The sequence below is a fragment of the Mobula hypostoma genome, chromosome 4 (genome assembly GCF_963921235.1).
Source record: "Mobula hypostoma chromosome 4, sMobHyp1.1, whole genome shotgun sequence".
NCBI lineage: Eukaryota > Metazoa > Chordata > Chondrichthyes > Myliobatiformes > Myliobatidae > Mobula > Mobula hypostoma.
The window spans coordinates 204,206,523-204,234,193 of NC_086100.1; the positions used below are offsets into that span (position 1 = coordinate 204,206,523).

The following is a 27,671-nucleotide window of genomic DNA, read 5'->3' on the forward strand; positions in this document are numbered from 1 at the left end:
GCACACACGCCAGTCATATACGACCAACACACATCAAAGTTGCCGGTGAACGCAGCAGGCCAAGCAGCATCTATAGGAAGAGGCGCAGTCGACGTTTCAGGCCGAGACCCTTCGTCAGGACTAATTGAAGGAAGAGTGAGTAAGGGATTTGAAAGCTGGAGGGGGAGGGGGAGATGCAAAATGATAGGAGAAGACAGGAGGGGGAGGGATAGAGCCGAGAGCTGGACAGGTGATAGGCAAAAGGGGATACGAGAGGATCATGGGACAGGAGGTCCGGGAAGAAAGACGGGGGGGGGGGGGTGACCCAGAGGATGGGCAAGAGGTATATTCAGAGGGACAGAGGGAGAAAAAGGAGAGTGAGAGAAAGAAAGAATGTGTGCAAAAAAATGAGTAACAGATGGGGTACGAGGGGGAGGTGGGGCCTTAGCGGAAGTTAGAGAAGTCAATGTTCATGCCATCAGGTTGGAGGCTACCCAGACGGAATATAAGGTGTTGTTCCTCCAACCTGAGTGTGGCTTCATCTTTACAGTAGAGGAGGCCGTGGATAGACATGTCAGAATGGGAATGGGATGTGGAATTAAAATGTGTGGCCACTGGGAGATCCTGCTTTCTCTGCCGGACAGAGCGTAGATGTTCAGCAAAGCGGTCTCCCAGTCTGCGTCGGGTCTCACCAATATATAAAAGGCCGCATCGGGAGCACCGGACGCAGTATATCACCCCAGTCGACTCACAGGTGAAGTGATGCCTCACCTGGAAGGACTGTTTGGGGCCCTGAATGGTGGTAAGGGAGGAAGTGTAAGGGCATGTGTAGCACTTGTTCTGCTTACACGGATAAGTGCCAGGAGGGAGATCAGTGGGAAGGGATGGGGGAGACGAATGGACAAGGGAGTTGTGTAGGGAGCGAACCCTGCGGAATGCAGAGAGAGGGGGGGAGGGAAAGATGTGCTTAGTGGTGGGATCCCGTTGGAGGTGGCGGAAGTTACGGAGAATAATATGTTGGACCCGGAGGCTGGTGGGGTGGTAGGTGAGGACCAGGGGAACCCTATTCCTAGTGGGGTGGTGGGAGGATGGAGTGAGAGCAGATGTACGTGAAATGGGGGAGATGCGTTTAAGAGCAGAGTTGATAGTGGAGGAAGGGAATCCCCTTTCTTTAAAAAATGAAGACATCTCCCTCGTCCTAGAATGAAAAGCCTCATCCTGAGAGCAGATGCGGCGGAGACGGAGGAATTGCGAGAAGGGGATGGCGTTTTTGCAAGAGACAGGGTGAGAAGAGGAATAGTCCAGATAGCTGTGAGAGTCAGTAGACTTATAGTAGACATCAGTGGATAAGCTGTCTCCAGAGACAGAGACAGAAAGATCTAGAAAGGGGAGGGAGGTGTCGGAAATGGACCAGGTAAACTTGAGGGCAGGGTGAAAGTTGGAGGCAAAGTTAATAAAGTCAACGAGTTCTGCATGCGTGCAGGAAGCAGCGCCAATGCAGTCGTCGATGTAGCGAAGGAAAAGTGGGGGACTGATACCAGAATAGGCACGGAACATAGATTGTTCCTCAAACCCAACAAAAAGGCAGGCATAGCTAGGACCCATACGGGTGCCCATAGCTACATCTTTAGTTTGGAGGAAATGGGAGGAGCAAAAGGAGAAATTATTAAGAGTAAGGACTAATTCCGCTAGACGGAGCAGAGTGGTGGTAGAGGGGAACTGATTAGGTCTGGAATCCAAAAAGAAGCGTAGAGCTTTGAGACCTTCCTGATGGGGGATGGAAGTATATAAGGACTGGACATCCATGGTGAAAATAAAGCGGTGGGGGCCAGGGAACTTAAAATCATCGAAAAGTTTAAGAGCGTGAGAAGTGTCACGAACATAGGTCGGAAGGGATTGAACAAGGGGTGATAAAACAGTGTCGAGGTATGCAGAAACGAGTTTGGTGGGGCAGGAGCAAGCTGAGACAATAGGTCGGCCAGGACAGGTAGGTTTGTGGATCTTGGGTAGGAGGTAGAAACGGGAAGTGCGGGGTGTGGGAACTATAAGGTTGGTAGCAGTGGATGGGAGATCCCCTGAGCGGATAAAGTCGGTGATAGTGTGGGAGACAATGGCCTGGTGCTCCTTAGTGGGGTCACGATCGAGGGGTAAATAAGAGGAGGTATCCGCGAGTTGTCGCTGTGCCTCGGCAAGGTAGAGGTCAGTACGCCAGACTACAACAGCACCCCCCTTATCAGCGGGTTTAATAATAAGGTTAGGATTAGTGCGGAGGGAGTGGAGAGCAGAGCGTTCCGAAGGAGTGAGGTTGGAATGGGGACAAGGTGCGGTGAAGTCGAGACGGTTGATGTCCTGTCGGCAGTTGGCAATAAAGAGATCCAGAGCAGGCAGAAGACCAGAGCGGGGTGTTCATGAAGAAGAGGAGGGTTGAAGACGGGAGAAGGGGTCATCGGTGGGGGTGGAAGAGTCCTTGCCGAAGAAGTAGGCTCGGAGACGGAGACGGCGGAAGAAAAGTTCCGCATCATGACGAACACGGAACTCACTGAGGTGTGGGCGAAGGGGGACAAAGGTGAGGCCCTTACTGAGAACAGAGCGTTCTGCCTCCGACAGTTGAAGGTCGAAGGGGATGGTAAAGACCCGGCACGGATGAGAGCTGTGATCAGAGGGGGGAGGGGGGAGGCTGGGTGTGTTAGTGGAGAGGGGAGGGTTGGGGTGAGAGGAAAATGGAGCCTCTGAGGGCCCAGGAGCTGACGGTGGGATCTGAGGGAGACGGGATTGCAGAGTATTGGTGGGGGAAGGGGAGACAGGAGTCACAACAGCAGCACATAAAGACCCGGCCTGGAGTTCAAGGCTGGAGTCGCAGTTGGTGGTTGCGCAATCGCTGTGAAGGTGTCCATGGTCGTTGCTGGAGTTCGGGTTTTGAATATGTCCTGAGGTGTTGGAGCCGCCGAGATCAATGGCTGGGGCCGCAATTGAAAGTTCATGCCTGCTAGCGTCGGGGCCGGCAGGCTCTGGAGTCCGTAGATGTAAGATCTTGCGATCTTTGCCTAACATGACAAAGTCAAAAAAACGGCGATTGCAGGCGTGAATCCGACGGAGGATGAAATAACGGGTAGGACCATTACAGACGGTGAAGAAAGTGTCCCGAAGGTGTGGAAGGGTCTGGGATAGGGACACCAAGTACCTCCTCATATACGACCCTGGTTTTCCTGCCGGAGCTTTTACCCTGTCTGCTTACAATTCGTTCTGCACTGTTATCATCCCACCCATCTGCGCCTCTGCAGCTTCCCATCTCAGAATTAGGTCTATTATCACCGGCATGTGTCGTAAGATCTGCTACCATTGCCGTTGCTTAGGAGTTATTATTTTCATGTAACACAGAGCGTCATAGGAAGGCATTCCTGCCTCTGGCCATCAAACTTTACAACTCCTCCCTTGGAGGGTCAGACACCCTGAGCCAATAGGCTGGTCCTGGACTTATTTCCTGGCATAATTTACATATTACTATTTAACTATTTGTGGTTTTATTACTATTTATTATTCATGGTGCAACTGTAACGAAAACCAATTTCCCCCGGGATCAATAAAGTATGTATGACTAAAAGGTGAAAAGCTGAAGTGAACATGAGGGGGAGGGGTGACTATGATCCATATTGTTAGCGTGTTGAGTTTACCAGGAGACGAAGACTGCAGGGACGAGATGTTTTCTGTTGACTAATACACTGTGTGTGGACCCCGCTGGCAATTCTGGTGTTGTGACCCAAGTCGAGACAAACACCACGCTGCCCACTCCACCAACAATACGGCACAGCTGGACACAAAACAGGGGACTTTACATCTCACAACACTGGATTCAGTGATGAAACCCGTGATTCATGTTGTCGTCCATTATGGTGTTTGTAAATACGAGCGCACTCCCACAGGAGACGTCACACTGTCACCACCCCCCACGCGCCTGACGTCACGCATGGATTCCCCACACCGGCATCTGCCCTCACGTGCGCAGTGCCTTACGTCACACAGGCGCAGCTGCGCTCGAGCTTGGTCGGTTTAACGACTGAGCTACTAATCACGTGCACAGAGGGTTTAGGATCTGTGCTGCTCACAAAATAAATGTCCACTTTTTGATTTATTTCCAATTCCCTCTGAGAGAAACTCGGGGCGTTTCTGAAGCGTCTCCTGCGGCCGGAGTCTGATGAATCGCTGACAGGTAGGAGGAGACTACTCGGCCCGTCGGTTTGATGCCGGTTCCCCGGGTTGGGAGGAGGGATTTTATTGAAAGGATGAAGATGGTGAGACAGGATGTTCGTCCTGGTGGGGGACAGGAGGGGCTCATCTGTGGAAATGTCTGAGCCCACGGTGGTGGCGAGCAGAGGGATTCACCATATTGGGGGGCAAACACCGGCAGACTGCTGTCCTGCAAGCGGGGCCAATGGTCCGGGCAAAGTGACAATTATTTGGTCTTTGTTGAGATTGTAGCTGGAACATGGTGTAAAATCCCGCTCCCCATACTGACACGGGTTACACAGACCAAAGAACAAACTGCCGGGGGAATTCAGTGGCTCGGGCAGCATCTGTGGAGGAATATGGACCGTCAACATTTCGGGCCGAGACCCTCCCTCTGGACTGAGAGTGAACGGGAAATAGTCAGAGAAAAGAGGTTGGGGTGGGGGATGGGGCAAGAGCTGGGGCGTGAGAGGTGGATCCGGGTGAGGTGAAAGGTGGGAAGGTGGAAATAGTGACGGGGGTGGGAGGTGAGTGTTTGGGGCAACACGGGGCTGCAGAAGATGGAAGTTAATTCCATAGATGATTAACAAAGAGGTTAGAGAGTATTTGTTATAGAGAGTGCCATGAAGATTTACCAGACTGATCCCTGGAGTTCTGGGGTCATCAGACGAAGAAAGATCACATGTGATAACTCTTTCATTTAGAGAATCGAGGACTGAGAGGTGAACACATTGAAATGCACAACATTATTACCGGTTGAACCAGGGATCCCAGTCTCTGAAAAAGGGGGCGGACTGTCTGGGACAGAGATGAGAGGAAATGTCTCTACTCTGAGGGTGGTGAATATTTGTAAATCTCCACCAGAGAGGGCGGGGAAGACTCAGTGATCATCCTCACATAAAACAGAGGCCGGCAGATCTGTGCAGACCGAAAGGATCGAGGAAATGAGGATCAGGCAGAAACATGTGGCTGAGATGGGAGTGCAGCTGCCATCTTGTTGATGGTTAGAGGGGCTGAATGGCCACAGATAGAAAAGAGCAGAGAGATTGAATAGACCTGAGAGGTAATCTCAATACACAGAGGTAGTGAGTACCTGGAATGAGCTGTTCAGTGTTTGCATTGTTGGTTATCTACCTCGGCTTCAGTATCCTCACCGTGTTTGGAAATTCCCTCTCACTGCCGTCTATCTGTGAGCAGCTGGAAATTAAAGAAACACTCAAGATGCTGGAGACCTGAAATCAGATCAGAAATTGTTTGAAGCTATTCTGACACAGGGTGTTGGAGCTGAAACATTAACTTTGTTCCTCTCCACAGATATTCTTTATCTGTTGAGTGTTTCTTGTATTTGCCGTTTTTTTTAGAACATTTCATTGAAATGATTTAAGTCTCCTGGAAAATGGACTTGTGTAGGATGCACAATGTAATTCATTCTCTTACAGCACAGAAACAGGATTTTTGGCCCACCTAGTCTGTGCCATTTTCTGCCTGGACCCATCCACGTGCACCCAGACTATAGATGTCAATACCTTCCTCATCCATGTACCCATACAAACTTATGATTATGAAGACACGTAGTCCTCTTTTATTGTCATTTAGTAAAGCATGCATTAAGAAATGATATATTATTTCCTCCAGTGTGATATCACAAAACACAGAACAAACCAAGACTCAAAACACTGACAAAACCCACATAATTCTAACATATAGTTACAAACAGTGTAACAATACCATAACTTGATGAAGAAGTCCATGAGCACAGTAAAGTTCAAAGTTTCTCAAATGTCCCACATCTCACGCAGACGGGAGAAGGAAGAAAAACTCTCCCTGCCATGCCGACCACAATCCAACTCTGAGTCATCCGAAAACTTCGAGCTCTGATCAGCTCTTCGACAGCGAGCACTGAGTGCCATCTCTGTCCGAACGATTCAACCTCCTTCTCGGTTGCCAAAAGCAGGCAAGGCCGGGGATTTTGAGGCCTACCCTCCGAAAGATTCCCGACCACACAGTAACGACAGCAGCGAACGAGCATTTCAGAAGTTTCTCCAGATGTTCCTTTGTGCTTTCACATCCATTCTCCATCAAATCAGAATTGTCCACGGCCCCTATTTAACAGGTACAATACCATTTTTCACCAGAGGGCTGCACACACGCGGCGCCCTCCCATCTTTTCATCCCGCCGTCTTCTCTTCAAAGCTGCAATTGAACCTGCATCACCTCCTGAGTGAAGTAAAAATCACAGCGAACAGGGTTGTTGGAACAGATCAGTTCGGAACACTCCTGGGTACCGGCTTCCAGAGAGAATATGCTCACTCTACGACCATCCTCTGCCTTCTCTGTCAGGTCATTTCGGTGTCCACAAAGCCCAGTTCCCCTGGATCTAAGTTCCTGCCAACGTGACCTGGCCTAATTTGGGGAACGTTATCAAAATTCTTACTCAAATCCAGTTGGCACTTCTGCGTGAATTTCAGTAAATACTCCCGAATACCTGGAGTGAAGTGAACAGAGAAGAGATAAGCACAGAATATATGAAAAAGTGAAAAAGACCGAAAAAATGAAGTTCCATTGGAACAAAGAGATTGAAATTCCGTGTGTGTATCCTGGGCAGAGCCAACTCTTCCAGTCATCCCCACTCCCCTGCTTTCACCCCATACCCTTTGATGTCCTGGCTAATCAACAACCTATCTATCCCTGTCTTAAATACACCCAATGACTTGACCTCCGCAGCTGCTCGTAGCAACAAATTCCACAGATTCCCCCCCCCCCGCCGACTAAAGTGATTTCTCCGCATCTCAGTTCCAAATGGACATCCTCCAATTCTGAAGTCGTGCCCTCTTGTCCGAGAATCCCCTACCATGGGAAATTAACTTTGCCATATCTAATATGTTCAGGCCTTTTAACATTTGAAGTGTTTCTATGAGATCCCCCTCATCCTTCTGAACTCCAGGGAATACAGGCCAAGAGCTGCCAGAAGTTCCTCATGCGGTAACCCTTTCATTCCTGGAATCATTCTCAAGAACCTTCTCTGAACACTCTCCAATGTCAGTATATTATTTCTAAAATAAGGATCCCAAAATGCACACAATTATCTGTGTGATCTCACGAGTGCCTTATAGAGCCTCACCATCGCATCCCTGCTGTTATATTCTATACCCCCAGAAATGAATGCCAACATTGTATTTGCCTTCTTCACCAGTGACTCAACCTGGAGATTAACCTTTAGGATATCCTGCACAAGGACTACCAAGTCCATTTGCATCTCTGCATTTTGAATTCTCTCCCCATCTAAATAATAGTCTGTCCATTTATTTCTTCCACCAAAGTGCAAGACCATTCACTTTCCAACTATGTGTTTCATTTGCCACTTCTTTGCCCATTCCTCTAAACTATCTAAGTCTCTGTGCAGGATCTCTGTTTCCTCAACACTACCCGCTCCTCCACCTATCGTCGGCAAATTTAGCCACAAATTCACTAATACTGCAGTCCAAATCATTGACATACATCGTAAAAAGCAGCGGTCCCAACACCGACCCCTGTGGAACTCCACTGGTAACCGGCAGCCAGCCAGAATAGTATCCACTTATGTTTTCTCTTTTTCTGCCAGCTAACAATGTTCCGCCCGCACTAGTAACTTCCCTGTAATTCCACGGCCTCTTATCCTGCTAAGCGGCACCTTGTCAAAGGAATTCTGAAAATCCGAGTATACTATATGTACTGCATCTTCTTTGTCTACCCAGGTTGTAATTTCCTCAAAAAATTGCAGTAGGTTTCTCAGACAGGATTTTCCTTTCAGGAAACCATGCTGGCTTTGGCATATCTTGTCATGTGTCTCAGGTGTTATGTACCCATCGGGTTCATATTTTCTGTGGACTGTCACTTTAAAATGCCAGGAGAATGAGACTGACTTTTGGACACCGTTTGAGGGGAGAGAGAGATGATGGACTATCGATGTTATGGTTTCTCTGCAGCGTGTTTACTTTTTACAAGGACAGTTACAGACACAGAGAAACACATGCTCAGAGTCAAGATGGATTTGATCGATGAAAGACACCAGTGAGTGAGGTCCTGGTTTACACTTTCAGTAGCCCAAAAGGGGTGAGTTGAGATTGATCCTGAGTATTGATGAACAACTCTCACAAGTTTTCTGCAACTAGAACAAGTTTGCGGGAAGAAAAGAGAGGAGAGGTAGGTTTGAAACAGAAGAAACCTAGTGACAAAGAGATCACTGTTTGGACTCTCTGTTGGAGTTATTTCATATGTCGTGGAACTGGATAAGTGGCTATCACGTTGTGTGTTTAGGGTAACCTTGTGGAATCTACCAGTGTGTTGACCCTTGCCTGGGTGATGGTTCCCGTGAAGAGGGTCCCCTTAGTGATAAGCTACTGTTGGTGATAATCCATACATGGATTCTGTTTGAGTATCCTGTGGCCACCACTTTGGAGCGACCTGTAGCTGAATTCAGGTGTAGTACCAACTGTGTTGAAAGGATATTGGTTGAAGATCACTGTCGCTGATACTTCGTGTGTGGAGTGGACAACTTCAGGGATGAAACCTACAGCCCTTGTTATTCGGTATTGCTATTGTAGAATCTGTGAAATATCGACGTAATTACCTTCTTGCAACATTCGCCTTTTGGATTACAAATTTCTCTCATTAATTAACCTGAACATTGAACTGAACTATTTTACATTCCATCGTAAGACTGTATCCCTTACCACCTAAGCTTGAAGTTTGGGTTTTATATTTCCACACCTATACGTGCTTAATCTCTGCTAACCTCACAACAAGCTGGAAGAACTCAGCAGGTTGGGCAGCATCCGTGGAAAAGATCGGTCGACATTTCGGGCAAGGTTCCGACCCGAAACGTCGACCGATCTTTTCCACGGATGCTGCCCAACCTGCTGAGTTCCTCCAGCGTGTTATGAGTGTTGCTTTGACCCCAGCATCTGCAGATTATTTTGTGTCTCTGCTAACCTGTTTGATTTATCTGATTTTATGTTACTTTATTGCGTAGTTACTTTCTTTCTTTTTCTTTTTAAATCTTTTTATTGAGTAAGTATACAAAAAAGGTAAGCCATATAAACATTAATACAATGTTAAAGTACAATAAAATTCCAAAAGATAACAATACCAAAAAGAAAATACTACAAACAATGTAATTTAAGCATAAGAAACCAAGATAACATAATAGTATACTAGATTTTATATATATCAATGGAAAAAAAAAAGAAAAAAAAACCCCCAAAAAAAAACCCACCGTGCAACTACCTAAAAGCAAAGCAAAGCAATGGGCTAACTTGAAACCAAACAGAGTTAAACTTAAAATCACGTCCTCAATCCCGACCTCCATTAAAACAGTGAAAAAAAAACAAGAAGGGTAAATATTACATTAAATGAAAATATCGAATAAAAGGTCCCCAAATCTGTTCAAATTTAAATGAAGAATCATAAAGGTTACTTCTAATTTTCTCCAGATTCAAACATAAAATCGTCTGAGAAAACCAAAAAAAGGTAGTTGGAGCATTAAGCTCTTTCCAATGTTGTAAAATACATCTTTTCGCCATTAAAGTAAGAAAAGCAATCATTCTACGGGCTGAAGGGGAAAGATTACTAGAAATTTTAGGTAGTCCAAAGATAGCAGTAATAGGGTGAGGAGAGATATCTATATTTAATACCTTAGAAATAATATTGAAAATATCTCTCCAAAAAGTTTCCAAAGTAGGGCAAGACCAAAACATATGAGTTAAAGAGGCTATCTGCCCCGAACATCTATCACAGAAAGGATTAATATGCGAGTAAAAACGCGCTAACTTATCTTTGGACATATGTGCTCTATGAACCACTTTAAATTGAATTAGGGAATGTTTAGCACAAATAGAGGAAGTATTAACTAATTGTAAAATCTGCCCCCAATCATCCACAGAAATGGTAAGCCCCAATTCCTGTTCCCAATCTACCCTAATCTTATCAAATGGAGCTTTCCTAAGTTTCATAATAATATTATAAATCATAGCCGATGCACCTTTCTGACATGGATTAAGGTTAATTATCGAATCTAAAATATATATAGGAGGAAGCATTGGAAAGGAAGAAAGTATAGTACTTAGGAAATTTCTAACTTGTAAATATCTAAAAAAATGTATTCTTGATAAGTTATATTTATTAGATAATTGTTCAAAAGACATAAGGGAACCATCTAAAAATAAATCCAAAAACCGTAAAATACCCTTAGTCTTCCAAGTTTGAAAAGCGCGATCCGTAAAAGAGGGAGGAAAAAATATGTTGCCTAAAATAGGAATCGCTAACCCGAATTGATTAAGATCAAAAAATTTTCTGAATTGAAACCAAATGCGCAAAGCATATTTAACTATCGGGTTAGAGACCTGCTTAAGGCGTTTCGAATCAAAAGGAAGAGAGGAACCTAAAATAGAACCAAGTGTATAACCCTGAACAGATTGTAATTCCAATGCTACCCATTTAGGAATAGATAGTATGTCCCGGTCAAGTAACCAAAATTTCATATGTCGAATATTAATAGCCCAATAATAAAATCTAAAGTTAGGTAATGCTAAACCTCCATCTCTCTTAGCTTTCTGTAAATGTATTTTACCCAGTCTCGGATTCTTATTCTGCCAAATAAATGAAGAAATTTTAGAGTCAACTTTATCAAAAAAAGATTTAGGAACGAAAATTGGTAATGCCTGAAACACATATAAAAATTTTGGCAAAAAAAACATCTTAACTGCATTAATACGACCAATCAAAGTTAAATATAAGGGAAACCATTTAGATGAAAGTTGAGTAATATGGTCTATTAATGGTAAAAAGTTAGTCTTAAATAAATCTTTATGTTTACAAGTAATTTTAATCCCAAGATATGAAAAGTAATTATTAATCAATTTAAATGGAAATTTATAATATAAGGGAAGATGTTTATTAATCGGAAAAAGTTCACTCTTACTAAGATTTAATTTATAACCTGAGAAAAGACCAAATTGTGCTAATAACTCTAAAACAGCAGGAATGGATCTCTCAGGATTAGAAATATATAAAAGTAAATCATCAGCATAGAGTGATAATTTATGGGACTTTAATCCCCGAGTTATCCCAGTAATATTTGAAGATTCTCGAATAGCAATTGCAAGAGGTTCTAATGCAATATCAAATAATAGGGGACTAAGAGGACAGCCTTGTCGAGTACCACGAAAGAGAGGAAAAAAAGGTGAGTTTAAGGAGTTAGTACGAACCGAGGCTACAGGGGAGTGATATAACAGTTTAATCCAGGATATAAATTTCAAGCTAAAATTAAACATTTCAAGCACCTTAAATAAATAAGGCCATTCTACTCTATCAAAAGCTTTCTCGGCATCTAAAGAAATAACACACTCAGGAACATTTTGTGAGGGAGTATAAACGATATTTAACAATGTACGAATATTATAAAAAGAGTAACGACCTTTAATAAAACCCGTTTGGTCTTCCGAAATAATAGAAGGAAGTACTTTTTCTAGTCTATTTGCTAATAACTTAGAAAAAACTTTAGAATCAACATTTAATAAAGATATTGGTCTATAAGATGCACATTGAGCAGGGTCTTTATCCTTCTTTAGTATTAAAGAAATTGATGCTCTATTAAAAGATTCCGGAAGTTTACCAAGTTTCAAAGAAGCCTCAAAAACCTTATAGAGCCAAGGAATCAATAAAGAAGCAAAACATTTATAAAATTCAACGGTAAACCCATCAGGGCCAGGAGCTTTCCCCAGATTCATAGAAAAAATAACATTCTTAATCTCATCCATTGTAATGGAAGTATCTAATAAAGAAGACATATCCTGTGAAATCTGAGGGAAGTCTAACTTATCTAAAAAATCATTCATATATTTAGAATCTCGAGGAGACTCTGATTGATATAAAGAAGAATAAAAATCACAAAAGGTTTGATTAATCCCCACATGATCCAATATCAATCGATCATTTTGGTTATAAATCTGATTGATTTGAGATTTAACATAATTAGATTTCAATTGATTAGCCAGCAGCTTGCCAATTTTATCACTGTGAACATAAAAATCACTTCTTGTTTTCTTTAATTGGTTTACAATCGAGGACGAGAGTAGTAAACTGTGTTCCATTTGAAGTTCAGTTCTTTGTTTGTATAGCTCCTCAGAAGGAGCCATAACATATTTCTTATCAATTTCTTTAATCTTGTCCACAATTGCCATCTCCTCCTGCTTCTGTTTCTTCCTCAAAGCAACGGAATACGAAATAATCTGACCCCGAATATAGGCTTTAAAAGTGTCCCAAAGAGTGTTAACCGAAATATCTTCTGTATGGTTAATTGTAAAAAAAAGCTCAATCTGTTCATTCATAAAATTAACAAAGTCCGAGTCCTGAAGCAACAGCGAATTAAAACGCCATTGTCTATTGTTTGGTATATTGGCCATAATTTTAATAGAAAGCTTAAGTGGAGCATGATCCGAAATGGTTATAGAATCATAATCACATTTAATCACTGAAGGAATGAGACGAGAATCAATGAAAAAATAATCAATTCTTGAATAGGAATGATGAACATGTGAAAAGAAGGAAAAATCTTTTTCCTGAGGATGCAGAAAACGCCAAATGTCCGTCGACCCAGAATCAGAAAGGAAAAAGTTAATCAAATTTGCAGATTTATTAGGTAAAGTCCGTAAAGGAGCCGAACGGTCCAAAGCTGGAGATAAACAGGTATTAAGATCTCCGCCCCAAATCAATGAAAACTCGTTCAAATTCGGAAACTGATCAAACAATGATTTATAAAATTCCGGACAATCCATATTAGGAGCATAAACATTAACCAAAACTACTTTTTTATTAAATAGTAAACCACTAACCAGTAAAAATCTACCATTCGGATCAGAGATAATATCCTGTTGTATAAAAGTAACTGAGGAGTCTATAAAAATAGAGACGCCTCGAATCTTAGCATTGGAGTTCGAATGAAATTGTTGTCCCTTCCAGAATTTGAAAAAACGTAGTCTGTCCCCCCTCCGTACATGGGTCTCTTGTAAAAATAAAATTTGTGCTTTAAGTCTCCGGAACACTTTAAAAACTTTTTTCCTTTTAATAGGATGATTAAGACCATTAGTATTCCAGGAGACAAAATTAATAATAGACTCCATAAATCCTAAAGTCAACCCATAACAAGGAGGATTGACAATAGGCGCGACCCACAAACCCGGAGAGGAAACAGAACATACAAAAGATACCGGGGAAAAGGACGCAACCAATACTTCAATAATGTATATAGCCCAAAGAGAAACAAACTAAAACGTGAAGCCCCTCCCACCACCCCCCACCCCAAGACCCCAAGGCGAAATCTAAAGCAGACCCGCCAGAAAGAAGCAAGCGCTAAAACTACCCCCATGACTTCCGGTATACGCTCCCTAAAAAAAAGGTATAAATATGAAAAGGGTCAGCTAATTGTAAAACAGTAAAAAAATAAGTAAAAGAAAGTTAGCTCAATTAAAATACACACAGAACAGAACAAAAGCCGGAAAGTATATATTAAAAAAAACCACAATAAACCTCAAACTCATGAATAGACACAGCAACAAAAAAAAAATAGGATTATTAACATAAAATGATTATAAAAAGCAAAACAGAATAAAATTTAAAAAAAACTACAAAATTTAAGGCCGCACAGGAAATACGTAAGATGACAAAAGGGAAGTAACCACTCAGAATCCCCTGGGAAAAGAAAGAAATGACGCAGTTAAAAAGAAAGTTTAGCAGCCATATTAAGAAATCGAAAGTAAACTTTTCTGCCCAAATAGGGCACAGAAAAGTTAAAACCAACCAATTCACAGCCTCCGATCAACGGAGAAAATTTAAAAAAAGGCAATTAAGATGTTGAAGATGAAAGTTGATCCAGATAACTCTGGGCATCCGATGGAGAATCAAAAAAACGAAGGGCTCCATCTAACATGCGAATCCTTAGACGTGCAGGGTACAGCAGCGCTGGTCTTAAATCCATCTTATAGAATTCCGACATCACGGATCTGTAACGGACCCGTTGGTCCCAGATTGGTTTACTGAAATCTTCCACGAATCGGAACTTAAGATCCGAAAAATCAATGAAACCTTTAGATCGAGCGAATCGAAACAGTCTCTCCTTGTCTTGAAAGTAATGAAAACGTAAGATAACATGCCTCGGTCTATCTGACCTAGACGAGTATGATGGGATTCTGTGAACACGATCCAGTAGCGGTGGTTGGTCAGGAAATACAGTAGGGAATGCATCTTTTAAAAGTTGGGAGAAATATTTCATAGGGTTGTTAGCTTCCACGGCTTCCCTGACGCCAATCATTCGTAAATTCTGCCGTCGCATTCTAGATTCCAAGTCAGAGTTTTTAAAAGTCAAAAAGTCAAGTTTCTTCTTCATTACATTAATTGTTTCTTCGACTTTCCCCATCTTAAGCTCACTTTGTTGCGCGGATTTTTGAAGATCAGATATAGCCGACTGATGTTCCGCAATACATGTTTGCATCTTATCAATTAAATCGGCAATTTTCTGGAACTTAGTTGAGATTTCCGTATGAATCAGGTCTTTAACAAAGCCCATAATTTCTGTACGAATCATCTCCCTAACAGAGGTTGAAATTTCCCTCTGAATTAACTCCGATATCGCTTTCAAAGTCACCGGTGATTCAGTCGGAGGGAGATCCGTAGCTTTCGGTTTAACCGGAGGTTTACCATCCTTGCCGTCTTTCCCGTTCTTAGACATAGCCGATCTCAGTATCATCCAATTGTCAGAGAATTCAGTTTAATTCAAAGTATTGTAAAAATTGATGCCTTAATAGTTAATTAAAGTATAGCTGACCATAGAGAGAAAAAACTCAGAGGTAATGGAGCGAGTCAAGAACGCGACTTCACTCCATGAGCGCTACCGGAAGTCCGCGTAGTTACTAATAAAATAGAATTAGTTAACAGCAAAAACAGATTCCAGGTGTGTTCCATTTCTGCTGGTTCTTAAACCCGTTATGGGGTATGTAACAAAATTTGGCTCCCCGGCGGGGAATTGAACCCTGGTCTCCCGCATGACAGGCAGGGATACTAACCACTATACTACCATCGCCTCTGTCTTTCTGCTTCTTCAGCTTCGAGCTGATTCCAACAACTTCCCAATCACTGATGCCAGGCTAATAGGACTATAGCTTCCTTTCTTCTGCCTCCCACCCTTCTTAAATTGCAGATGACATTTGCAATTTACCAGTCATCTGGTACAATGCCACAATCTGTCAATTCTTGAAAGATCATTGTTAATGCCTCAGCAATCTCTCCACTTACTTCCTTCAGAATCCGAGGGTGCATTATATCAGGTCCAGGAAATTTATCTGCACTCAGACCATTAAGCTTCCTGAGCACCTTTTTAGTTGTAATTTTCACTGCACAAACTTCATTTCGCTGACACTCTTGAATATCTGATATACTGCAGATGAATTCCACTGTGAAGACTGATGCAAACTACTCGTTCAGTTCCACTGCCATCTCTGCATCTCTCATTACAATACCTCCAGCGTTATTTTGTATTGGTCCTATATCTGCACTTGACTCTCTTTTACCCTTTATATACTTAAAACAAGTCATCAGCTTCCTCTCATAATTCATCTTTTCCTTCAGAGTGACCTTCCTAGATTTCTTCTGCAAGTTTTTAAAAGTTCCCCAATCCTCTATCTTCCCACTAGCTGTGGCTTCCTTGTATGCCCTCTCTTTTGCTGTTACTTCGGCTCTGACTTCACTTGTCAGCCATGGTAGTGTCCTTCTTCCCTTTGAAAATGTCTTCTTATTTGGAAAAATATCTGTCTTGCACTTCTCTCATTTTTCACAGAAACTCCAGCCGTTGCTGCACTGTTGACCTTCCTGCAAATTTCCCTTTCCAGTCAACTTCTGCCAGTTCCCCTCTTATACCATTGTAGTTTCCTTTATTCCACTGAAATACTGACACATTGGATTTTACTTTTCCCTCTCAGCTTTCAATGTGAACTTGATCATATTGTGATCAGTGTTCCCTAAGCGTTCCTTAACCTTAAGCTCTCTTATCACCTCCGCATCATTGCACAACACCCAATCCAGCACAGCCGATCTCCAAGTGGCCTCAACAACAGGCTATTCTAAAAAGCCATCCTTTAGACATTCAACAAATTCTCTCTCTCAGGTCCAGTACTGACCTGGTTTTCCCAAATCCACTTTTTGTTAAAATCCCCAACGATTATCATGACATTGCCTTTCTGACACGCCTTTTCTATCTCTTGCTAAATTTGCAATCCACATCCCGGCCGCTGTTTGTAGGCCTGTATACAACTGTCATTCGGGTCGTTTTATCCTTGCCGTTTCCTAATTCAACCTATGGAGACTCTACTCCTTCCAATCCTATGTCATCTCTTTCCAATCATTTAATATTATTTCTTGTACACAGGGCCACACCACTTCATTTGCCTACTAACCTATCTTACTGATACACCTTATATCCTTGGACGTTCAGCTCCCAATGACAGCCATTCTTTAGCTAAGTTTCACAAATGGCCACAATGTCATATTTGCCAAACTGTAGCTGAATTTCAAGATCATCTGTTTTATTCCTTATGCTGTGTGCATTCAAATACAACACTCTCAGTCCAGTATTTGTTGCTTTTTGTTTTAATTGTACCACGACTCTATTGCCCTGTAACTCATGCCACTGGCTTTGATTAAGCTTTATCTCCTGCCTGTTCTTTCTATGATCTCTGTTGCAAGCTTTCTTTGATTTATTTCTGTTTTCCCCTTTCTCAGCCCAATCACTCTGGTTCCTATCCCCGTGCCAAATTCGTTTAAATTCTCACTAACAGCTTTATTAAATGTTCCCACTAGGATATTGGACACCTTTGGGTTCAGATGTAACCCGTCCTTTATGTATCGGTTGTACCTCCCCCGGAAGAGGCCCCAATGATCCAGGAATCTGAACCCCCACCCCCTACCCAGTCTCTCAGCCACACATTAATACACATGATCATATCTATTCCTTCATTGCTAGCACGTGGCGCAGGCAGCAATCCTGAGATTACTAGCCCAGAGGTCTACAGGGGTCTGTGTTGGCAACGTTTCTGTTTACGTTCTATGTCATTGCATCAGATGACAGTATTGATGGCCCTGTGGCCAAATTTATGCACGTAGTTGACTATTGAAAGACCTGGATAGAAAGGTCGTGGAGGGCTATGGGATCTGGTTATCACAATGCCATAAATACAACTTAAATATGCGAACGATAGGCTTGCTGCACAGCTTGAGATTCTAAATTGGAGAAGGGCGCTTTATTAACAAAATCCTCACAGCCCACAGTGACTGTGCACTGATCCCAGCAACGGAACTCACCACTGCAGCCCCACAGTGCACTATGTACTGATTGGAAAGCTACGAAATCGCATGTGAATAGCCTCCCCTCTCCCATCTCCACTGTTCCTGCGTCACCAGCAGACTGGGACATCTCACATCTCGCTGCCTCCGCCAGGCCATTAAACTGTGAACAACTGTGGTCAGAGACTGATCTCTGGGTTACTCCAAACGCTACCTCCTTCCAGTCTGAAACAACCCGCTCATTCAGCCACACACTACCGGCAGTTTATCGATCTCCAACCAAAATGTCTAATAACCTACTCCTGATGTTCAATACTATTTTTGACTCTGAGTTTACCACCGTCAAATGCCAGGAGGGACATAATAATCAGAAAGTCTCTAGTCGCAGCCGTGCAAATAAAATGTGATCTTAGTGGGTGTGTGGCGCATGTTCAGAATGCAAAGGAGACAGACAAACAAACTGAGCCAAGTCACAGACTGATGAAGGGGAGGAAGGATCCATTTTGATACAGAGAGGGAAGCAGAGAGTTTGATATTGTGCCTGATGCCGGAAGTTTAGCCAGTTAGAAGATGAAGTCTTGTTGCTCCAAATTGTTTTGAGCTGTGACAGTGTTTTTATCAGAAGGCACCATGGAGACTAAATTATCTGAGTTGAAATGTTGTCCTTCACCCACTGGCGTGCTTTGTAAACTTTTAACAGTGTAACAAAGTCAAAAGATTTGTGTATGGGAATCACAAACACAACAGCACGTTAGTTCCGCTGTATCTGTCAGTTCACCAGTGCTTGAATGCCGCCGATCCTTGAATGTGGAGGCGGGGATGCTGGAGAAGACAGCGCCCCACTCGCTACAAGGAGAGCCCAATCACGTGTCCATGTCTGTGATCTGACTGGATACATTGCCGTGTTGTTGATAGCAGTGAGATGTCATTCACCGGCTCTCATTTTGGAAGGGATTCAGTCGGCCAGCGCAGATACACTAACAGCTTCGCACTGGGGAGCGGCTATTCACCTGCTCTGTGTGTGTGAACAGACTCATTCAGTTAACCCACCTTGTGATGCTTCGGTGTTCACAATAAATAGAGACCACATTTCTGTCCAGAGTGAGCAAAGAGTTTTACTCAATCATTCCATCTGCTGCTTCACATCGGGGAGGAAGTTCAAATCAGCTCTGTGTTAAATGCTTAACGATCACGGTGACTGAAGGCAGCTGCAGGTTCTTGAGGGAAAGTTACTGTCAGAATTTGCAGTTCTTGCGGCTGCTCATCGCACCCAGGACTGAACCCTAGTCACTGAGCATTGAGGAGTCCATTCTGCTGTTGTTAGCCTTAAACTACACTGGTGTTTAATATTGTGGAGCTGTGAAAGATAAATCAATTCTCTATCTAATCCCGTGTCTCAGGTACTTACTGTCTCTACCATACTCAATGTACACTAGAGAGGCCACTCGGCCCATCTTGTCCCTGCCCATGTTTCTGTTCCATATCAGTATATCAAAATTTATCCCTCCTGTTCCCCTCTCACTCTCCCTGTGATGACAGGTTGCAACTAGTCACCACCCCGTCGGAGAAGAGATTTCCCTTGAATTTCATAGAATTACAGAAATCTACAGCACATTACAGACCCTTTGGCCCACAATGTTGTGCCAACCATGTAACTTACTCTAGAATTGCTGAGAATTACCCTACCACATAGCCCTCTATTTTCCTAAGCTCCATGTACCTGTCTAAGAGTCTCTTAAAAGACCCTATTGTATCTGCCTCTACCACCATCACTGGCAGTGCATTTCAAACACACACCACTCTTTGTTGAAAAAAAACTTCTCTCTGACATCTCCACTGTACCTACTTCCAAGCAACTTAAACCTATGCCCCCCTTGTGTTAGCCATTTCAGCCCTGGGAAAAAGCCTCTGGCTATCCACACGACCAATGCCTCTCACCATCTTGTATGTCTGCATGAATTTCCTGCATGATTTTCTCCAGGCCGAATAAGACGATGAGCTCACTATGGTTTTGATGTTCTTCAGGGCTCCAGACGAAGGTGGTTAACTCCTTCCCTGCTCTTTTCAACATTTTAGGTCATTTTCAACAATTTCAAAGGACTATGCCTCAGACAGCTGGGTTGTTGCAAGTACGAGGAAATCTGCAGATGCTGGAATTTCAAGCAACACACATAAAAGTTGCTGGTGAACGCAGCAGGCCAGGCAGCATCTCTAGGAAGAGGCACAGTCGACCTTTCCGGCTGAGTCTTGACAAAGGGACTCCACCCGAAATGTCGACTGTACCTCTTCCTAGAGATGCCGCCTGGCCTGCTGCATTCACCAGCAACTTTTGTGTGTGGGTTGTTGCAATGCACCTCTAAAGTCTGACAGCAGACTAGTTGAGTTAATCTTCGATGAAGCAGAGTCAGAAACCAGAGTTATCAGCCTGAGTCACGGTTTTGGGGGTCCAGAAAGAGATGGGGTCTAGAGTTTACAAGGAGCAGGAAGAGGAATCAGACCAGCAGGATGTGGCTACAAATGAAAGGTCAGAAACATCTTGAAACTGATTGATCGCAAAAAAAGGTGGTAAATATCTGCAAAACACTAGTGGAAATCAACAGATCAGGGAGCAAATGTGGAGAGGAATAAATAGACAACGTTTAGGCAGAGCACCTTCAGAATGCCTAAACTGTGTACTCCTCTGCTTAGCTGCTGCCTGAGCTGCAGAATTCCTCCAGAATTTTGTGTGTATGTGTCTACATTTCCAGCAACAGCAAAATCTCTTGTGTTTTATATCTGCATTTGTGTTCTACTTTGGCATTAGACAAGCGGAAAGTTTGCTGATATTAAGTGCATTGCTTATGGGAGCTGGTTTCTGCGTTAAAACAGCTGCTGAGGTTTCTACACAAAAAAAAAACAAGAGGTACGGACATGGAACCGCTGCTTGCAGAAACTTTTAATGGCACAGTGATTACCCTTAAAGCTCTGCAAAACGACTTTCGCCGTCGCTGAGGCAGCGATGGAATGCGCAGGCGTCAGGATTGCGGGTGTTCTCGAATATCGCGCATGCGCGCAGCGCACAAAAGCCCTCAAGAAATCGCGACCAGGTAAGCAATAGGAATTCTGCAAATGCTGGAAATTCAAGCAACACACATCAAAGTTGCTGGTGAACGCAGCAGGCCAGGCAGCATCTCTAGGAAGAAGTGCAGTCGACATTTCGGGTGGAGTCCCTTTGTCAGGACTCAGCCGGAAACGTCGACTGTGCCTCTTCCTAGAGATGCTGCCTGTCACCAGCAACTTTGATGTGCGTGGGAGGGTTTGCGAGTGGGGATTTTCAAAACTGGCTTCGGGACAATTGCTGTGTGCTCCTGACACCGTGGCCGGAAATCCCGGGACAGTCCTGTTCTCGTCCCTCTCTCTCAGCCCTACGATCGGTACACGGGCCCCGGGGAGATTCCGGCTGATAAGAGAATGGGAACTGATGGATCTCTCGGACGGAGCTGAGCTCCAGCTATCTAAATGCAAGGATTTTTGGAAATCTGACTTTTTAAAGCATCATTTATCAAGGAAATCACATATGGACGGTGTGCAAAAGCTCTGGTGAGAAAATCCTTCATTACCCGCCACAGGCCTGCTACATAGGTTGTGTGAGAGAACAAATGAACTCGATCGAACCCAAAGGAGATAGAAACATAGAAAATAGGTGCAGGAGTAGGCCATTCGGCCCTTCGAGCCTGCACCGCCATTCAGTCTGATCATGGCTGATCATCCAACTCAGAACCCTGTACCAGCCTTCCCTCCATACCCCCTGATCCCTTTAGCCACAAGGGCCAAAGATCAAAGTTCTTATCGACAGTGATTTGCTAGCTGTTACTAAGAATACCTCTCTGTATAAAATTCACTGTGCGCATGTTGTCACTGGGTAAAAAAATGGACAATATGTGCACACTGGAGGGGACATTGGTGGGAAGGTGGGGAGACCTCCAGTGTCCCCGATGCCCTCACCTACAAGATGTGCATCCAGCTGCAGCTTGTAACTCTGCATTTTAAGGAGTTAGAACTTGAAATGGATGAATTCCAGATAAACCAGGAGTTGGAGGGGTTGATAGATATGACATGAAGAGAGGTGAGTTACACCCAAGGCACAGGACACAAGAAACTGGGTGAGAGGAAGGATAATGAGGTTAAATAGCAATCGCAGAGTACTCTTGTGGCCGTCCCACAGAACAACAGGTGGACCACTGTAGAAACTGTTGGAGGGGATTACCTGGCAGAGGAAAGTCAAAGGGGTGACAGGGAATTTGTTAGTTAGGGGAACAGAACAAGATGGGACTAATACTCTAGTGGTAAGGCTTATGTTACGCCTCCATCTAAATGTGCAATGTGTAATTTATAGTAATTTATAATAAATTGTTTGTACATAGAACAGTCAATATAACATAGAAATCAATTAATCAGTCTGGTGGACTGGTAGAAGATCATGTCCTGGAACCTATTGGTCCTTTTGCTGTGTTACCATTTCCAGGATGGTAGCAACAGAAACAGTTTGTGATTGCGGTGTCTCTGTAACTGTCCTGTATAGTGGGAAGTTCGCATCTACAGATGTGCTGGGCTGTCGGCACCACTCTCTGCAGGGTCCAGTGATTAAGGGAAGTACAGTTCCCATACCAGGCAGTGATGCAGCCAGTCAGGATGCTCTCAATTGTGTCTCTGTAGAAAGTTCTTAGGATTAGGGGCCCCATCCCAAACTTCTTCAACCGCCTGAGGTGAAAGAGGTGCTGTTGTGCTTTTTTCACAACACAGCCGGCATGTACAGACCATGTGAGATCCTTGGTGATGTTTATGCCGAGTTACTTTAAGCTGTTTACCCTCTCAACCCCAGAACCTTTGATGTCAGTAGGGGTTAGCCTGTCTCCATTTCTCCTGTCGTCCACAATCAGCTCCTTTGTTTTTGTGACAATGAGGGAGAGCTTGTTTTCTTGACACCAAATGGTTGAGCATGGTGTGATGAATGTTCTGAGCTGTGTATATCACAATGCAAGGAGCATCATAGGAAAGCCAGATGAGTTCAGGACAGGGAATTATGATATCGTAGCCATTATTGGGACTTGGTTGCACCCAACAGTCTGAGGGATTTAGAGGAACAAATTTGTAGAGAGATTGCAGACAATGCCAAGAAACAAAGGTTGATTCAGTAAGTGATTTTAACTTTCCATATATTGACTGGGACTCCCATACTGTAAAAGGACTAGATGGGGTAAAGTTTGGCAAATGTGCCCTGAATCAGTACGTAGAATTCCTGATTTAGAAGTGTGCAATAAGTGTTAGGAAATGATCTGGGGCTGGTGACAGAAATTAGTGATGAGATTCATGAGATTCAAAGTAAGTATGGAAAAAGAGAGGTCTGGATCACAGGTTGAGATTCTAAATTGGAGAAAGGTCAATTTTGATGGTATCAGAAAGGATCTGACAAGTGTGGTTTGGGACAGGCTGCTTTCTGGCAAAGCAGTACTTGGTAAGTGGCAGGACTTCAGAAGTGAAATTTTGAGGGTGTCTAGTTTGCGTGTGCCTGCCAGAATAAAAGTTGAAAGGTAACTGGTGCAGGGTATCTTAGTCTTCAAGTGATATTGAGGCCCCAGATATTTTGTTCCTCTAAATGCCTCAGACTGTTGGGTGCTACCAAGACTCATTAATCACTACAATGTCATAATTTCATGCCCTGAGCTCATCTGACTTTTTTTTGTCATCCTATGTTGGTTTCTTAAAGCTTCTCAATAGTTTTTGCTCTTTTGTTTGCTCTCTCTTTGGCTTTTATGTTGGCTTTGGTTTCTCATTTCAGCCACCATTGTGTCCTCCTGCCTTTCCAATGCTTCTACTTCTTTGGGATGTATTGATCACCCAGCTCCCGAATTGCTCCCAGAAACTCCAGCCATTGCTGCTCTGTTGTCACTCCTACTTTTTCTCTTCCAAACAAGTTTGGCCAGCTTCTCTGTCATAGAAACATAGAGAGAAGTTCAGGATGGAAACAGGCTATTTGGCCCATCTAGTCAATGCCGAAAAAAATTTAAGCTGTCTAATACAGCTACCTGCAGCAGGACCATTGCCCTCCATACCCCTACCATCCAGGCTCCCATCCAAACTTCTTTTAAATGGTGAAACCCAGCTCATATTCAACACTTGTGCTGGCATCTCATTCCACACTCTCACAACCATTTCAGTAAACAGCTTTTCCAAATGTTCCCATTAAATTTTCACCTTCCCCACTTAACCATGACCTCTGGTTGTCATCCCACCCAACCTCAGTGGAAAAAGCTGCTTGCATTTACCCTGTCTATACCTTCATAATTTTGTATACATCTAACAAATCCTCAAGGCAATGTATAATTTCCTTGTTTATGTTTAGAGCCATTTTTAGTTGTACAAGATGAGGATGATGTACAATGTACAAGATGTACATTGATCGTGTGGCGAGCCAGAGGTTTCTTCCCAGGACTGAACTGGCTAACACGAGAGGACATAGTTTTAAGGTGCTTGGAGATAGATACCGAGGAGATGTCAGGGGTAAATTTTTCACAAATAGACTGGTGGGTGCCACTGCCAGCTATTTGCATGAAAGTGTTTCAGTGAGTGTGGGGCCAGAAACCCATGCAGCTCATTGGGAACAGGGAATAATACTGATGGAGAGAGTCAAACTGAGCCAGGTCACAGATTGGAGATGATAGAAATGCCCCATTCTTATAGAGACAGGAAGAGCCACAGAGAGCTTGATGGTCATTCCAGGTACCAGCACTGTGCCCTGTTAGAAGATAATTTCTCTCTGCAACTTAGATTGAACTTTACTGTAACATTGTGATGCCAGATCACACCTTGATAACTCAAGTGATCTCATCTGAAATGTTGTCCTACACCCACTGATGGATTTTGTAAAACTCATTACAGGTTAAAAATGACGAGGAATTTGTCTACAGGAATCTTGATCACAACACACCAGTTTTGCTGTCTCTGTCCAGATATTTAAGAAGTGGAACAAAGGGATCAGTCGATCATCCTTCCTGTTCAGACTGTGGGGAGGGATTCACTCAATCATCTGACTGACTGGCATACCTGTCATTTTACACAGGGGAACCCAATCATCTGCTCAGACAGTGGGAGTGGATTCAGTTGATCATTTCACCTGAAGTTACATCATCAGGTTCACGCTGGGACAAGGCCATTCACCTGTTCTGTGGGTGAGAAGGGATTCAGTCAGTCTTCCCACCTGTGGACACCAGTCAGTTCACAGTGGGCAGAGGCTGGTCATCTGCTGAATTTGTGGGGAAGGATTCACTTGGTCATCTGACCAAATGGCTCACCGGCGAGTTCACAACGGAGAGCAGCTGTTCACCTGCTTGGACTGTGGGAATGGATTCACCTCCTCATCTAAACTGAAGATACATCAGCGAGTTCACACTGGAGAGAAGCCGTTCGCCTGCTCGGACTGTGGGAAGGGATTCACTCGGTCATCCAACCTAATGGCACACCAGTCGGTTCACACCACTGAGCGGCCGTTCACCTGCTCGGACTGTGGGAAGGGATTTACTTGCTCATCCCAACTGAAAGTACATCAGCGAGTTCACACTGGGGAGCGGCCGTTCACCTGCTTGAATTGTGGGAAGGGATTCACTAAATCATCTCACCTACTGAGACACCAGTCAGTTCACACCGGGGAGTGGCCATTCACCTGCTCAGTCTGTGGGAAGGGATTCACTGAATCATCTTCCCTACAGAGACACCAGTCAGTACACACTGGGAAGTGGCAGTTCACCTGCTCAGACTGTGGAAAGGGATTCAATCGGTCATCTCACCTAGTGACACACCAGTCAGCCCACACAGGGAAATGGCCGTTCACCTGCTCAGTCTGTGGGAAGGGATTCATTTTGTCATCTCAACTGCAGGTACATCAGCGAGTTCACACTGGGGAGAGGCCGTTCACCTGCTCAGATTGTGGGAAGGGATTCACTTGCTCATCTCATCTGAAGGTACACCAGCGAGTTCACACTGGGGAGCGGCCGTTCACCTGCTCAGACTGTGGGAAGGGTTTCACTTTGTCATCTCAACTGAAGGTACATCAGCGAGTTCACACTGGGGAGAGGCCATTCACCTGCTCAGAATGTGGGAAACGATTCACTCAGTCATCTCAACTGAAGGTACATCAGCGAGTTCACACTGGGGAGAGGCCGTTCAACTGCTCAGACTGTGGGAAGGGATTCACTTCGTCATCTCAACTGAAGGTACATCAGCGAGTTCACACTGGGGAGAGGCCGTTCACCTGCTCAAAGTGTGCGAAAGGATTCACTCAGTCATTTCAACTGAAGGTACATCAGCGAGTTCACACTGGGGAGAGGCCGTTCACTTGGTCAGTGTGTGAGAAGGGATTCACTCGGTCATCTCAACTACAGAGACACCAGCGAGTTCACACCAGGTAGGGGCCGATCACCTGCATGCTAGATATTTGTCCATCACCATTGCTGAATGCAATTTTGAGAGTGACTGTCGGTGCTGAACTCTGCAATTATTGGTGCTGTTCACAACACCCAGTTCTGCACCCTGGTCACTGGGCATGGGAGGAGTTTCTTCTGCTGCATATTCACTTTTAATGGGACTGGAGTTTAATATTCAACCAGACAAAGAAATCAGTTCTATTTTAAACTCTGTCTCTGGTACTTAGTGAATTTATAACACATCTAGTGTACAGTAGAGAGTCAACTCAGGCCGGCTGGACCCTGCCAGTGATTCTGTTCCACGAAAGTCCTTTTAAATCCTCCCCTGTTGTTCCCCTCTCACTCTCCCTGTGGTGATGGGTTCCAAACAGTCACCACTCTGCGTGAAGAGGTTTCCCTTGAATGTTCTGCACACTGAAGAAGTCAATATGACTGCAGTTCTGTTTGAGATGTTCTTTGCCCCTCAGATCTATGGGCTAAGGAAGAATGGTTTTATCTATTGAGGGAGTTGTTCCTGCTTTTTTATCCTGTAATATTATATCTGATGGTTATTATGGATTGTCCTATCTGAAATAATGTATTGATTATCAAATAATTTGTTAGATTTTGACTCTAAAACTGGATCAGGCTTGAATTTATGGTGTCTTTATGAAGTGTTGGACGGCATTCTTGAGTTTGTATTTTAAAGCAAGATTTTGGTGAATGATATTTGCCACTAGATTGTACCTTTGTAAGTAATCAGATTGAGTTAAACTGCTGCAGGATCCTGCAATATGAATTGTGTCTGGTTTCTCTTGGGATTTTCTGTACTTACTGTCTTGCTTGTTTGTATTTCATGTATTTTTGATCTTTTTTCCTTTTGTTAACCACCTTGTCCAGTATCTCTGCAAGGAACCCCTCTGTTTCTGAGAAGAGGTCTCCAACTCTCAGTCAGGTGCTCGATGCTTCCTTGTCACCATCTCGTCTGCTCAGATCATTGGGATGTCTCCCACGGAGGGTCATACTCATTCCACTGGTTAATGTTTTCTTCCATAGTGATGATTCATTTTTCTGAGTTAGCCTCTCATTTAAATTTTCTGGTATGTATTTATTATCACGATTGCATGTACACTCATGGAGTGCTGAATTTTGTTCATTTTTGATGAAAATATATACTTAGAAGTTTTATCTGACTGTTGTGTGATTACTTTTCTTCATATGTGTTATTTCTCTTCCTCCTTCTGTCCAAGGTTATGTTAATTTAAGTGGGTTTGAGTGTAAATAGTCTTTTCTAAAGTTCTTATTTATCTTTGTAAAATTTACTGATTGAAATGGGACCAAGATATTTTTATTTTAAAAAAAATGTCAGTATTGGTATTGATGAAAATATTTATTGCCTTTGTATTTCTTAAGTATTGTGCTCTGTTTGGCCATTTTTTTTTTAAACCTTGAACTAAATTTTGTCAAAGGTTTTCCCTGTGTTGCACTACTTTCTATTTTCTTTGTTTGCTGATATCCCAGATACATGGGTATCAAGATTCCCGATGAAGGGTCTTGACCCGAAATGATGATTCCCATCCATAGATGCTGCCTGACATGCTGAGTTCCTCCAGCACTTCCTGTGTGTAGTTCTCTAGATTTCTAGCATCTGCAGGTCCTCTC

At 43.6% G+C, this 27,671-nt stretch overlaps 1 protein-coding gene across 2 annotated transcripts; it reads left to right on the forward strand.

Annotated features, from left to right (window-relative positions):
- The first annotated feature begins 16 nt into the window (after positions 1–16).
- On the forward strand, positions 17–27,671 carry LOC134345039 (gastrula zinc finger protein XlCGF57.1-like). 2 transcript variants are annotated; one of them, XM_063045176.1, is made up of 3 exons: positions 17–135; positions 24,490–26,011; positions 26,910–27,671. In XM_063045176.1, exons 2-3 carry the CDS (start codon positions 24,894–24,896, stop codon positions 27,082–27,084), a joined length of 1,293 nt encoding a protein of 430 aa, XP_062901246.1. In that variant the 5' UTR covers positions 17–135; positions 24,490–24,893; the 3' UTR covers positions 27,085–27,671. The 2 variants fall into 2 exon arrangements, with proteins under 2 accessions (XP_062901246.1, XP_062901245.1); XM_063045175.1 differs by lacking the exon at positions 17–135 and adding an exon at positions 20,612–20,657.

What these genes read in the sequence shown, in the direction of transcription:
- LOC134345039 (XM_063045176.1), top strand. Translation starts at nt 24,894, where the DNA reads ATGGCTCACCGGCGAGTTCACAACGGAGAGCAGCTGTTCACCTGCTTG. An exon ending in CACCAGCGAGTTCACACCAG is followed by an intron (nt 26,012 to 26,909) that starts GTAGGGGCCGAT and finishes CACCTTGTCCAG; the next exon opens with TATCTCTGCAAGGAACCCCT.